Source organism: Coturnix japonica, chromosome 7 (genome assembly GCF_001577835.2).
Source record: "Coturnix japonica isolate 7356 chromosome 7, Coturnix japonica 2.1, whole genome shotgun sequence".
Taxonomy (NCBI): Eukaryota; Metazoa; Chordata; class Aves; order Galliformes; family Phasianidae; genus Coturnix; species Coturnix japonica.
The window spans coordinates 25,515,337-25,530,478 of NC_029522.1; the positions used below are offsets into that span (position 1 = coordinate 25,515,337).

The 15,142-nt window shown below is 38.3% G+C and overlaps 1 protein-coding gene across 2 annotated transcripts in view; it reads right to left on the reverse strand.

Moving 5' to 3' along the window:
• The window catches only part of DPP4 (dipeptidyl peptidase 4), a 36,997-nt gene extending 22,343 nt beyond the window's left edge, over positions 1-14,654 (reverse strand). Inside the window, exons 1-10 of one of the 2 annotated variants that reach the window (XR_001556650.2) lie at positions 14,378-14,654; positions 14,214-14,298; positions 7,456-7,554; positions 6,936-7,030; positions 6,741-6,815; positions 4,570-4,622; positions 4,399-4,471; positions 3,174-3,294; positions 2,625-2,785; positions 726-829 (exon numbers count right to left, since the gene is read on the reverse strand). Coding sequence is in view for 1 of the 2 variants with exons in the window: in XM_015869085.2 (XP_015724571.1) it covers positions 726-829; positions 2,625-2,785; positions 3,174-3,294; positions 4,399-4,471; positions 4,570-4,622; positions 6,741-6,815; positions 6,936-7,030; positions 7,456-7,554; positions 14,214-14,298; positions 14,378-14,383 (872 nt within the window). In the remaining variant the exon portion in view is untranslated. The remainder of the gene's footprint in view (positions 1-725; positions 830-2,624; positions 2,786-3,173; positions 3,295-4,398; positions 4,472-4,569; positions 4,623-6,740; positions 6,816-6,935; positions 7,031-7,455; positions 7,555-14,213; positions 14,299-14,377) is intronic. The other variant, XM_015869085.2, reaches the window with a different exon arrangement.
• Positions 14,655-15,142: the final 488 nt, after the last annotated feature.

The following is a 15,142-nucleotide window of genomic DNA, read 5'->3' on the forward strand; positions in this document are numbered from 1 at the left end:
CCTGTGCGTGCATACCCAAAATCTTCCTAAGTGCAAAACTCCAGATAAATAAATAAAATTGCTACAATACTGTTAAAATGGAAAAAATAAACAACAAGATCTAGGATACCAAATTCTGTATGCATGCATTTTAAATCCACTTAGCTGCTCTTTACAGAATGCATTTATATCATGTTGTGCATTTCCAGTGGCATTTTGAGAAATACAATTTTTCAATTACATTGAAAGGCGCTGTTTTTCACTGTATTTCCAGAGAAAACAAACATTTTAAGTATAAATCAGAAGACAACCACGATACCTTGCCTTAGCAAGGAGTCTGGTTCCAATGAAATTAAATCTTCACTTTCCATTAAGGTTTTTTTTTTTTTTTTTTTCTTCTTCTTCTTCTTCCCAGTGAATTGGAATACATACATTTTAATTTGATTATACCAAAACTTGCTCATATTAAAGTTGTACTGTGAAATGACTTCACCATAGTTAGACTCCACTGAGAGTGATGAGCCAAGAACTTGTCACATTCTGAATATAACATACATGGAATATGCTATCTATATATAATCACTAGGAGGATAATCTCTGAGCAGATTTTCTCTGGTAAATCTTGTTGCTACCAGAGCTGCTTGACTTGGTAAAAGGACAATATACACAGAAGGTAGAGTGGTCACACACAGAAGCTCCCCGCTCTCACCAAAAGAAAACACAAACATTTAATCAAAATTTCTTACCCAGATTTTATTTCTGCAGGTGGAGAAATTTCAGTAGTGTTAAAAACAGGAAGCATTTGGACATCCACAATGAAGAATTGCACTGTTGGATTTTTAGCTCCTGCCTAAAATAAAATGTTTCATTGTAATTTCAAAGAGAGAATATTCCTGGGGAAAAAAAAAGATTGAAATTATAGATGAAGAAATCATTACAGACTGTCAGGTAGAACCAGCTACCTTCAGACACCTGAGAAGACAAGTTCCTAAATGCAGTTCTTAAGATTGATACATAAATTACCTTTAAAAAAAGTGTTAGCTACATGTATGTGAAAGGCTGCATTTACAAACATCCATAGGTCTTGCTCTACCCACAGCAGTATTTGATCGTATCTTGCTTCAGAGGCCACACAGTATCTAGAAGCGAATCAAGGTCAATGCTCACAGGAAGAAAAGTGATTCTTCATGGAAACTAACACCTTGCCTTAACTGATTGTTTAACAGCTGCCTATAATGTTGTGGATGCAGCATGGACCCCACTGTTTTTAAATGTAGCACTGATAGGTACTAGCTGGAACGTTACTGTCTCACAAAGGACTTCAACAGAAAATGAATCCAGCTAGCTAAATCCTAAAACTAACAGTTAAGTAGCTGTAGCTCACCCACCTCCAGAAATAAGCAATTCTCCAAACAGGAAGGGTTTGTAATAAAAGGTGCTACTTAAATTGGCAATTCACGCCACACCTCCTACACCTATGCCTCTTCACAGGTAGCACACTCAGGGCAGTCTCTGAGCTTACTGCAGTGAGCCCAGCTGCTCACTGTAACCACCAGTGAGATCTTGTGCCGGAGCCTCCAAGGAGACAGGCAACAGTGATCATAAGAGCAGGGGAGGGGAGGGGAGGGAGTGACCTAGTGCAGCTGCCTCAAAGAAAGCTGAATTCAGCACAAAGGGGACTGGAGGTTGGCTTTTAGTCCAGGTAAGCAGCTTTGTCAGTTGGAGTCAGCTGGTTCTACGAGTTGTTCTGCCCCAGCAAATCAAGAATATAAGCATCTTCCAGAGCTGGCCAGACCGGCAGAGGGGGAGATACAGATATATGTTTGTCCAGCGCAGAATATAAAAACCAAAACAGTGAACAAAAAGACACGCTTAAGTTGGTTTCATACTAGGTATTACTTAAAGGCAAATGGGGATGACCAGCATTCCAGCAGTGAACTTATTACAGAGATCAGTAATAAGAATGCCATTTATATTGCTGTATCACACTACTAAATCAAAATCCCAGGCATGAAATAACTTCAATAGCTAAATTTAGGGAAACCATGGAATAAACATTTAATCCTCCCAGTGTGGAATGTCTGAAAGAACCTGTTAGCAGCACACTGGAATCTGCTATTCACACCATTTATCCCAGTGCCAACAGAGCCATGAGCAGTGGGCACACGGTCATTTGGAGGGAAGATGACCTGCATGCACTGAAGTTTTCACTGGCAGCAAAAACCAAAAGAGCTTCAGGGTGGACAGAGAAATTATGTCAGCAGTTTCTTCCCCTTCCCAACACAGGAAGCATCCAACAATTGAGAACTACTCCACTGTTTGAAAAAGGTTCCTTTTACACAAGCACAGTACACTGCACAAGCCTAACACAATGTGTGTATGTCAAATGACTTTAGTAAAGAGCAATTTTTATCTCAACATCTACTTGTCATCTCTCAAAACTTAACTTTTTTTTTTTTTTTTTTTTTTTTTCCCCTAGAGATAATAAATACTTTAACATTGCCAGATGCTGTTGATTTCAGAAAGAGTAATCACAGCAAGCTGTTGAGGAGAGACAGACAATATTTTCATTAGCAGAAACTGATGAAAGGAGACTACTCCTTAATGAATCTGCAGAACAACCATGTTAAATAAATAACACAGACCTTGGGATAAGGGATTCTAATGGTCTTAGGATACTGCAAGGTGTCTTCAGAATAAAAGGAATACTCTATAACAGGAACTTCTGTATCATTAAATGCTGCATATGCCACAAAATTGCCATTTGGAGACCACCAGAGAGCAGAATGGCTGCCAAACATTTCCTCTGAAAGAGACGCAAAAGCATTTAAGTTATTGTTGATAAACTGGCTCTTATATCTGAAGAAATGTTCTTATTACATTTTTAATAAGATTTCCTTTTAAAATTGAAGTTAGTATACCAAATCACAGACTGCTTACTGGAGTTCTGAAATGAGAGAAAGATTGGTGCTTGCGATCTATTGTACAATGCTACAACTAATTTCTGTTCATTCATACCCACACTGACCAGGCATAAAGCCCAGATAAGGATAAACGCTTGTGCTAAAAATGCAGATCTGCATTAATTGAATTTTTCAGTATGAGAAATTAGATAAAACAATTTTAATAAGAGCAAAATAAAAATCCCCAAGTTTTTTACATGAACATGCAAAGAAAAATGTGCTTGTACTTACCTTCATAAACCCAATCTGGTATTCCATTGAAGATTTTATTTTCTTCTCCATTGCTAGTGATTTGCACAGGTGCTGCTGTTGGTGAAGCTTTTATATAAATATTATTATTCCAAACATATGCCTGCAAAATATGATTATGATTAGTCTTAGAGTAAATCCTATTTCCTCTCTATGCCACTTTTTAGTGACCTACTTACATTTATTCCCGATAACAAAAATTGTCCTTTAAATTTGCATTTGTCCAAACTTCACTGATACTTAAACATGAATTAGTAATACAAATCCAGACTAACAAACTGAATTTAAGCTGAGATGCCAAAAAAAACCACCAAAAACAAACAAAAAACAAAAAAAAAAACGACCAACCAACCAAACAACAACTAAAAAATTCAACCCTCAGAACAGTTGTTTTAAATGACATTATTATTGCATCAAGAAAACCTTGCCATTAATTTTCCTTTGAGATACAAGTTTATTTTAGGAGTTGTTTTTTTCACTCATTTGTCCCTCAAAGAAAACTGAGATTATTTTGGTAAAACATTGATGAGACTCTCAGTGGTGCTAACAGATCTCCAAAGATAATGCATGCCTGAGTAAAGTGTCTTTGTTTTTTCCCTTAGCGACTGAGTAGCAGAGTTTTATTCCAGAGCTTCTCTCTGAGATGCAGTAATTTCCTTTCAACATCCTTTACCTCTGTGGCTGGGCTCCGTAACCCGCTACAAGGAATAAGAATACTTAAATACCACATACTACTGTGACTGCTCTTTAGGTCAAATCGAACACAGCAGCTATCAAAACCTTCATGGATTAGGAAGGAGAAAAGGAAAGACAATGTGAAAGGGTACACAAGATAATTTTGATCCTCTAACTCATCCTTAAATAAAACTTTATTGTTCTTATTAAGATATAAAAAACCACAGTGGTGAATGTGTAGAAAAACCTTTGAAAAAGATGAGCTACTGTTTGCTACCATAAAAATACTAAGATCTTGGGCAAAATACTGGGACCATATTGCTCCCACGAATATCTTTTCAGGAAAGAAAAGAACATGACACACAGAGGAATGTTTGAGAATTTCCAGCAACAGTGGTTAGCCATTTTGGAAACAGTTCAGGTATTTTACCTGGAAGTAGGAAAGCCCCCAAGCCCCTAGGACATTGTTAATGTGAGCTTATCTGTGTCAGGTACAGAAGTGGCTGTATAAATTTAGATTATCTTTACTAACCAATTTGTGACCAACAGGTGACCAGGATATATATTGCGTGTCATTATGTAGTAGTGCACCATCTAAGATGGAGCTGGAAAAGAAAAAACAAGATACAATTAAGATGAATCAGCAAAAGCCACTTCATTGCAAAGTGCTATCAAAATTGCATCTTGTACAAAATTTACTAACCTTGTATTGAAATCATAGATGTGATATGAAGCTGTGTAGGAATGCCTCCACAACTGCAAGAGAATTAGTTTAATATTAAGAAAAATGTCACTAGGACCCAAATCTTTTACAGCTTCAATTACCACTGAAATTTCTGAAATCCTCCTCGGACTTTTGCTTGAGATAGATAAACACAATGAACCCACAAGGGCAGTAATTCTTTGTATGGTTTAAAGGAAAACTGAAGAAACACTGTCCTTCCGGAGTTATCACTTGGGTACTATGCCGGAAGCCAGTGACTGATCAAGGACAGAGAAACAGAGGCAAGAGATTCTGCAGATTTTCAGAAATTCTTGAAACTTTATGGCATGACTATCACAGCTATCTACAGTTAATCCTCCGCCTTCTGCCTTACTGGCACAACTGTTTTCTGCCTCCTTTTCCACGGTGTATTATTTAACTTGGCATCCTATTTTTTAGTAGAGCTCTCAAGTTCCAGCACTGTTTCTGTAGCAGCTCCTCTAGTTCCAGGATTCATATTCTCATCCATATTGTCACAAAAATAAAACCTATTTCTCAGAAACCTTCCTCTTGAAGCCTTTATCACTTCAGGCACTTACAGAGAGAAAGATGATAAAACAGTTGTTTAGATGTGCTCACCATGAGAAGCTGACGAAGCTTGTTTTAACCCATGGTGTTGGTATGCTACAATGTTACCTTCTATGGTAGTTCTTGAAGATTTGTATGAAGATACAAGGATATAAAACAATATCTTAGTACTACACAACCAGATGGCTATTATATAAGAAGCGTCCACATTTTCATGATTCATTTTGTTACTCTGTTTTCTTGTGATTAAGATTAATAACAACATAACTTTCAATCATACTACTACATAAAGGTTAAAATACTGCTTCAGCATTAAAGTTAAACCTTATGACTACAGCAAATAAAATAGTATAGAACAACAAATCACAAGAGGAGGGGATGTCTAGGGTAACTGGAAAAGTATAAGACTTTTTATCACCACTAGTAATGTAATGAAAAGAATAAATTCTGAACAATTTAGAAAGACAGAAAGTGAGAGGCCTAGCTGCAAACAGCAAAGACGCTGAAACTGTGGAAAAGCTGAGACTGACGTGTGGTGACTGGACTGCAGCTGGAACACTGTGACAGGCATTCTTGGATTGCATTGCCAGAACGTGTAGAGGGAGCTCAGTAACACAGCCTTTGAGTATTTGCACACTGAACCTTTTACAAACAAAACATGCAGATCTCTCCAGGAATAAAAACAAGAAGGAGCTAACAACAGTGAAATTACTAGCTTCTCAGTGCACACACAAGTTATCACCTCCATTAGGTTTCCGTTCTCTCCTCTGGAGGCACACAGGGCCAGGGGTTCTTGCTAACTAATATACTTGTGGGTTGACCTTTGTTACTTTATTCAGCACCAAGCCAAGATGATATAGGTACACTGGGGGTTTTTCCTCATACTTGCTGAGAGCAGCAAATAAGGACACCTGAGCCCACGCCATGTGCAAGAGGACAGCCTATAACCACACAGGGATTTTCATTCACCTCAGTTTTCAAATTCTGTGTCCTAACACTTCTGGCCTGCTGCTACATTGCTGTCAATGTAATATGCTCATACACACATACAGAACACATATATACAAGCATATGCATACATCTGTTCTCCTCACCCACACAACCACTTGGATGTCATGCCCATCTACTCTTCTATGTTATCTCTCCACATTACCCCCAGCTTTACTCCCCCTGCAGTATCTTTCCATCCACTAAGTTTTTATTTGGCTTCTTCACTCAGTTACAGAGTTATAAAATGACTTAGGTTGGAGAGGGCCTCAAAATTCACCTAGTTCTGATGTCCCTTCCATGGGCAGTCATCTCTCTTCTGTGAAGAGCACAGATCCTTGAAGCCCTTCTCTTGTAGTTTCCAAGCCTGATGCCTCTACCCCACCCACTGTAATCTCTCTGCTTCTCCTCCTCCTCTTTCTCCTCTCTGTTCAGACTTCAGTGTTACCATATAGATATACATCTTATTCTTCTAAACATTTCTCTCACACTCTTTCAGCCTTTGCAGCCTCTACTTGCAACCGCATCTTCTTGCTTTGTTATTTCCAAACCTTTACTTCCCAGTTTTGTTCTTAAAAAATTAAGTGAATTTGTACCTTTTCATACTTGTACTGCAGAAGAGCAAACCTCTGGTCAGCGGACAATATAGCTGTTGTTGCCTCATATGTGCTCTGCCAATAAAAGACAAAGTGAACACGTTAAGCACTGATTCCAGAGAAATGTTCGGAAAATAAGTATTAAATATAAAATCTTACTCTAAGACTGCACATATTATATGTAAGTCAACATACCATTGTTGTATTTAACAAGACTACTGAGGATGTTCCAGTTTCAGCATCAAAACGGAGAATGTTCCCATGAGGTGTTTTGTGCAGATATTGATTTCCTAAAAGAGCAAGAGAGATGCCAATAAACAGCAGGCAAAATACATATCACTCACATCTTTCTCCCCTATCTCTCAAAGCAGGAAATAAAATTAAAAATTCTGGTCAATATTCTGTTTCCAGCTTTTCTAATTAAAAGATGCTTATAGCACTGTTAAAAAAAAAAAAAAAAAATTGGGCTCACAGCTTCAACCTACTGGCACCTTTTTCTCTTGGGGTACTTCTAGCAATAGGAGAACATAGTTTGCCACAAAGCACTAATGCATATCTACAGAAAAGAAATCACAAATCTTTGAGCTACATACCTTTTTTTAATAACACTACTTAGTTATCTAATGTGGTTTCAGGATATAAGTCATTTCTGATTATTGTGTATTTAGAGTAGCACATTTTCTTTATGCGCATGCTATATGTAAAAATAAATTACCTGAAATCCATTGCAAATTATGTGTTTTGTACACATAGTCATTGTTCAAGTAATTCTCTAGGGTATATGTTCTTCGTGAATCAGACTCAGAGGTACTTTCTGCAAGAGACAGAAGTAAAATTTTGATGCTGTTACATTTTCCACCACAGCTTCTTAAACCGACTACTAAGATAAGTGTCTTTTGCTACTGGCAATTGATGTGCTTTTGCTAAACAGCTATGAACTGCCAGAAGGGAGAAAGCATAGAAAATCCAACAGTCATAAAGAAAAAGGATCACAGTGCTACCTGGTTTTTCACCAAGTTATCGAAGTATTGTAACGTCTGCTATGACATTAATATTTTGACTGCAAAATTAAAACCAAGTACCTGATCTACTATGAAAAGACTAAGAGAAACTGAACCCAGATGAACTTATGAGATTGGTCATCAACTCCCATGTGACACAGTCAACATCTACAAAAATATACATATTTTTAACTGTTTGCAGTGCCTTAGCAACTTTTTCCAAGGTTTAAAAGGTTTCAACAGTAAATTATACACATATACGTACACAAACATATATACTGAAATTGAGGTGTGCAGTTCTCTTCATGATTCTCCTCTGCCTTTTTAAAATGAACAAGCCAACACCAAAAACCACTCTCAGTTAGTAGCAGAGCAAATAAAAAGATCCAGTATATAAACAACTGATCAGAACAATCCAACACAGATGTTTTGACTGATCAGTTGGGATAATAACCTGCCACTACCAATTCTGAGCTTTCCAGTCTTTTCAGATACTTTTAAACAGACAGCCTTTTTTAATATGCTGAAGAAGAAAAAAGTACAAGTGAGTGAGAGCAACAACAAAAAAAAAAAAAGCCCACCTCACAAGATTGCTGCGGGGAATTTTTCTGCAAGTTGAAAAAGTGTGACATATGGAACATGACAGGAAGACATTTATATTAGCTACTATAGTTTTACTCTTATTTCCAAACAATAAGTATGTTACTTATTTACAGTACAGGCTGGAGAGCCATTGCCGTAGTGAAAAATCAAGAGCCTTAACAGACAAAGCTTTTAGTTTAACAATGATTGAGACAATTACTTGCTCAGTTCCATCTGAGTTTTGACTATTCTGAAGTGTCACAAGTCTAGATATTTTGCTCGTGAAGTTTCCACAAGAATATTAACTTCTCAGGTTAATTATTCTATATTAACTGAATATTTAATTTGATGGATTATGAACAAGTGTGTATTTGATATTCATGCACAGTTGTCTAGTTGGGAATATCACTTCTCTCCTTCCTAATTGAGTAAGTGTCACTTTCAATTAGAGGGGCTTCAGAAAGCAATAAAATTCTCTCTTGGAAAAGGAGGAGCAATTTAAGACAGGTGGCTGATGAACAGGTTTAGGGATTTTTCCAAACTGCTGAATGCTTTTCCCCCCTGGTGACATACATATTTTGCTGAGGTCTCATTACTAAAAATCAGGCCACCATTAAGATTTTTTGGCTGTGTGTAAAATTAAAATTTCATTTTCTGTCAACACCTTCCACATAGTAACTGAATATGAAAACATACGCCAAGCTGTACGGGTATAGTCATCAAAGTTTTAGTTGGAATATTTTCCTAGTTTCTGAGATAAAGCACTAACACTATATTTTTATTGCATGTTTCTCATTCTGCATTTTGCTTCTTTCGATTTAGACTCCATTAAAAAATAATAATAATAATCAAAAAACAACCCTCCCTCCCCCCAAAAAAAGCATCAAGTGGGCTTGTATTTTTACAAAATGAATTACATGTGGACACTGAAAAACATTTTAGTGGCTTTGAAGATTGTAGGTTAGTATATGTTCACATTTTAGCAAAATGGGTTCTTTTTCTCAAATTCCTCAGAAAGACTGTGAAAGCTGAATTCTCTCCCATCTCTATTTTTTTCCTATTTTTCTTTCTTCCCCAACAGGGACTGTTTTTCTAAGTTCCAAATGACAAGCTCTTTCTCTCTACCCCTTTCTCCCCCTCAAAAGCAAAGGAAACCTGCAAAGCTACTAATAACGGACGCTTTACTACATGTTCAGAAGAGAAGCCTGATGTATGACATCCAAGAGAAAGCCAGCAGGTAAAAAGAGCGACATCACCCCAGGGCAGTTCACCCAGCAGTTCCAGAGGCTGCAGGGACTTCCCCAGGGGGACTTAATGATTAACTTTGTAGTTAAAAGCTTTGGTAGCCCTCTCCAAGTTGCCACATCTCATGCAAACTCAGGAAATAAAAGTGTTCTAGACATAGCAACCAACTGTTGATAAATCTGTTTCTATGTATTACTCAACATTTGAATTAAGGTAGATAATGCAGTAAAGTGACACCTAGAGAAAGGCAAAGACACATAGCAGGAAAACATTTCCATTCTTTTTGTCTTCACTAAGTAGAATAGCCACATGCATCACTGAGACTATGGATTCTGCAATGCAGTGCAAGATGCATCAAAAAAATGGAGAAAGATTCACAATGGCCAGATTTAACCTACTGTATCTCACTTGCAACTTTGTAGAGAATTTCACTCATAATTTTTTAAGTAAAGAAATTTGAAGTGAAGTTAGCAGAACTACCATTCACATTTTATATTGGCCCTTTAAAAACACACAAAATAAGATTCTCATCTAAACATAAATTTTTTAACCTAGACTCAAAGAGATTCTACTTCAAATATACATTTCTAATCCACAGATTAAAATTCACTTACATATTTTCTTGCTTCCTCCCTAAACATCCTTAAGCCTTCCAAAAAATGTGATAATAAAAGATTTCCTATTCCCAATAAAAGTGGGACAGATTACAGCTGCCACATTCATTCATCTTGTGGCATAGGTCTTCAAATATGAGAGATGCATATCAGCCAGACACCTTCATATTTTTAAGCATCCTTTTCAGTTGCAAGCAAGGTGTTGACACAGGCAATAGATACTCCTCCACACCATCCAGTCACAAATCTGCTTAGCACAGGACAGATCACAGATAGGATAAACAGGGTAAGTGTTGATATATAACCATTCCCAAAAGAACAATTGAGAGCTATTTGGAGGCTTTCATTTCATCTTCTTTTCAGTTATACATTAACAAAACTGTCAGGAAGATATGCAGCCTCATCTCTTTTGAGTCCTTGAACCAAGAAGCTGTCTCAGCAAACCCAAAGATCTTCATTATGAAATCCAGGATGACAAGAAGTCATTGGACTTTTGCAGCCAATAATCCTTATCTCTATTTGTGTTAGCTTTTTCCCAGCCACTAGTAATACCTAACTCATCAGTCAGGTGTCAAACTCACCAAGTCCTCTCTGGTGCCTCAAGGTTGTTAACCTTCCCAGAACCTGCTATGCTTTTCCAATCAAAAGAATGGGCACAATACTTTTAACAGAGTACAAAAGACAAGCACATTATCACCTAACAATTATATTACATCTCACTCTGCCAGTATTTCACCCTCAGAGAGTTAAATCTCCAGTACAAGAGCCTGTTTTTGATCAGAGCTGTTGTATAGCTCTCCACATTGTAAGGTTGTTCGTGGCTTGCTCCTTAGGGCAGCAGTATGCTAAATAAAACACTGTCTCCTACTCTCAGCATTGGCTACTCTTCCTTCCACTCCTGGCATTCCAGAGCCATAATGAAAACCACTGCTAGAGAAGAGGAAATGTTGTACAGCCAATGGATGTTTTGAACTGCCTATTGTACAGAAAGTTATAGAATAGGGGAAAAAAAAAAAAAAAAAAAAAAGAAGAAGAAGTAAAAGTAAATGGAGAAATGATGTATGAGCAGACAAACCACGCTTTGAAATAAAAACTCATACCTTACAAGGTGACCAGTTGGGATTTCATTCACTACTTAAAGAACTCCTCGAGACATAACAATGCCTTTGTCATCTGACTTCAAATTTGAATTCTGGTTCCCTTTTGGGATTAAACTCTTTGAGGTAAGGTTGTTAAAATACAGGGGTTACTTCAAGAGTAACTCTTCCTTTTTTATCATATAGTTCCATGGTGTCAGAGGGAGATGGTGGTGGTATAGCAGTAGAGGTTGAACTTTCTCACCAACATTCCATTACATTTTGTTGCTGTGTGACAGATGGTAGCAGAAGGGTGGTCTGAAAAAATGGCATCTGACATGGAAGTGTGTATGAAGCAAAGGTGTTTATAGAGACCAAACACTGGATGTGAGTGCAGTGAGGTGATGGGTGGCATGTTTCAACAGTAACAACACTGGCATGAAAGACAAGTCATATTCCAGGTGGACATGCACAGCTAAATTACTACAAAACAAAGAGCTCTTGTTCATTGTTGGCAAAAATGCATAACTAATGGTGTTAATAGTGATGAAAAACGGTGTTCTGTAGCTGAGAATTTGCTCTATCAGTGACCGTTACTGCACTCTTCGTATCTATTGTAGTTTCCATGGAAATAAATAAGAGGCACTAGTTTTGGAGTGTCCTACGAACACAAAGCATGGTACCATCACTGTTCAGGCTGAAAAGCCACTGAAGGGATGCAAATTTGTTATGAAGTGTTTGCCATTGCTAAACTGGGGCAAGAGAAGAAACAGAAATAACCTTTTCCTTCTGAGGCCTATCATCTACCCAATGGGCCAGAATTCCTCTTTAGTGGCAAAAATTCAGATCCTTTTATAGCACTCAAACCCATTTACCTAACTAATTTTGCTCTGCATGACTACCAATCTTATGAAATTGAAGTACATTGAGGAGCACAGCAGAGAGAAGGCCAACAGTAAAAAATTCAAACTATGTATGTATAAAATTCAAACTATTCATCTATGTATGTCAATAATAATTTTCACCCTCTGCAAAACACTTGAACCACTAGGATAAAATAAAAGCAACAGCAATTACAATTGCTTTTATCAGAGCTGACTTTGATTTCACACAGCCAGTTATGTGAGTTGGTGGACCCTCCCCCTCGTTTTGCCTCCTTTCATCCTGAACAGTTCAGTCCCTGTACTGACCCAGAAGACAACCTCAGCTGACTTGCATGACCTATAGCTTCTGCATAAAGGCAATGCAATCAAACTGCCAGTGACTAAGTGTTCTCACCTGTAAAGAGCTAATTATAAGTACACCACCTGTATACACTCTTAGCTAACAGAGAACATTGGTTTAGCACCCTTCAGTCAAAAATTCAAAGTTTTTGAACTTGCTTTAGTTACAGTTGTTATTCAGATGTTATAACTAGCCTGATTTCAGAAGTCAGAACTTCAAGTTTGCAAAATAGGACCTCTCCCTCTCTGTATCTACTTTATCCTTATTTTACTACCTAGGTGTTCTAGATCATTAGTCATCCATTAATTTAAGCCATGTGTAAGAAGACATACATTCACACTGCTCTTTTACAATAGACAAAGCAACACAAGCCAGGGCTGGTAATATTTTGTAATTCATGCAGCAAAGGTGATTTTTCAATTTTCTTTTTGATTTCTTTAACTATAAAACTCAATGACCAATTCTAAATTGCTGCCACTGCTCTTGCAAAAGGATTCCTATGCTACAGTTTATGAAAGAAAACAGAGTAGCAGCATTAAATCCCATGTACTGAATTTTTGACTAGGTATCACATTATGATACATACATAGACACACCTGATAAGCAATCAAGATTCTTTCTCTTGCAATTCCCAACTTCTTAAATTTGAAGTCAATGTAATGTAAATCAAATCAATGTAATGGCAGACAAAATCTAGCAGAATGAAGAGTCAGTAGATACTGATGGAAGCTTTAGCCCAGATAATAAGAAACTTAGATACCTGGACTTCAGATACCTGCAATATGAAAAACTATTTTCTACTTTGCGATATTCTTAATTACATAGAAGAATTACAAAATATTTTAATGCAAATTATACCACGTGAACAGTACAATGAAGCAAATTTTGCCTCTTTAATTGACTTAAACGCTAGAACTTCCTGTGCACGTAAACATTTACTATGTTTAGAAAAATAAATCGACAAATGTATCTTCTTGCTTTTGGGCAACTATTTCACAAACATAAGGCTGCCAAAGTTCCGCTCTGCAAAATACTTTTTTTCCTTAGAGCTCACAGTGTTGAACAGTGCAGGTCCTGACTGCACAGCTGTTAATCATAAAAACATAATGAGAGGGATTAACCCGCAGCTCTGCCCTACCAGCTGGGAGCAATGCAGTGCTGGATGAGGATTTAATACTGTTTTAGATTAACAATTCAGAGTTGCAATATAATCGTAGAAGGTACAAGCTGATCAGAGTCCAGAAATGCATTCCAAACCTTTTCCTACTTTTCTGACCTCTGTAACAGCACAGTGTATATAATCTCACTCAACAAACATTAATAATCCCGAAGTTGTGCAGACAAAGCAAATTAGAATACGATCTTACTTCTTCGGTACACCCTAGAAATCCTGCAATTGGCTTTTTATTGCTCATTTGCAGATTTTGGGGGAAAAAAAAGCGTTGAATTTGATGACACTTAGTTCCTAAATTTACACAGAAATTAAGTGACTTTTTAATTTCTCCCCTCACAGCCCCCATCCTCCCAGATGAGGCAGCTCCTTAACAAAGTTCTCCCCAGTTCCAGAGGACTCGGGAGCACCAGTTCTAAAGTACGCTCAGGCACAAACTTACAGCAAAACTTTTCCCCACGAAAGGTTGAGCTTCACGGCTGCTAACCCCTCAACACCGACCGAACCTCGGCGGCTGCAGCATTACTACCCCCACCTTCCCGGCCCCACCGTGGACTTACTGCCGGTGAGCAGAGCCAGCGGCACGGCGATCACCGTGACGACAACGGCGACCCCCACGAGTCCCAGCAACCACTTCAGGAAGGTCTGGAAGGAGAAGACCCATCAGAACCGCCGCCTACCACCCGAACCGGGCAGCACAAACCCCTGCTTCTCCCTCACCCACCTTCATGCTGCTGCAGCAGCGCGGAGAACGCGGCGTGGGGCTACGGGCGGGGCGGGGCGGCTGCTCTGATCACCGGGAGCGAGGCTCGCCAACGGCCCGTTCGAGGCGCTGCCGACCACGAACGAGCAGCTGGGGTGGCACGGGGCGCTTTGCAACGGGGCTCGGGGACGGCTACTGCCCGCAGCAAACCAGCATCGGCAGAGCTCCGCGCGGCTGTTGTGCAAGATCTCGTTGTTCCAGCTGGCGCTGCAGCTTCGCGTGCTTTGCTTTTCTTTTTCTTTCTTTTTCTTTCTTTNTTTAAGGGCTGCAGTTTCTCCTTCAGTACAAACCGCTGGAGCGTGGGGACAAAGCTGTGCGTCCCTTGACACAGAAAGTATTTTTGTAGGAAATCAGATAACGCCCACACAGAGGTCGCTGAAGTGAAATGCCTTAAATGCTAATGGCAAAGCTTGTAATGGTTTAATAACTGCAACATTTCGAGTTTCTGCTCTTTAAACTTCTTTCTCTGACAATCAAATCCTGGAAACACTGATAAAATTGCAGTAAGAAAGGGTTTGTATTAACTTATTTGGTACCACTGTTGGCATAAAAAGGAAATAGTAGTACAAGGCTGCAAAATGGAAGTTGAAATTAAGAACAGAAAACAAAAGTATGGGGTAGGGTGAAAGTTTGAAGTTTAGCTCTGAAGAAAAGCCTGCTTTATCATGTCAGACAATTCTGCATAGGTTGCTCTGAAAGTAATGCCTCTTATTTAATTCCACAAAA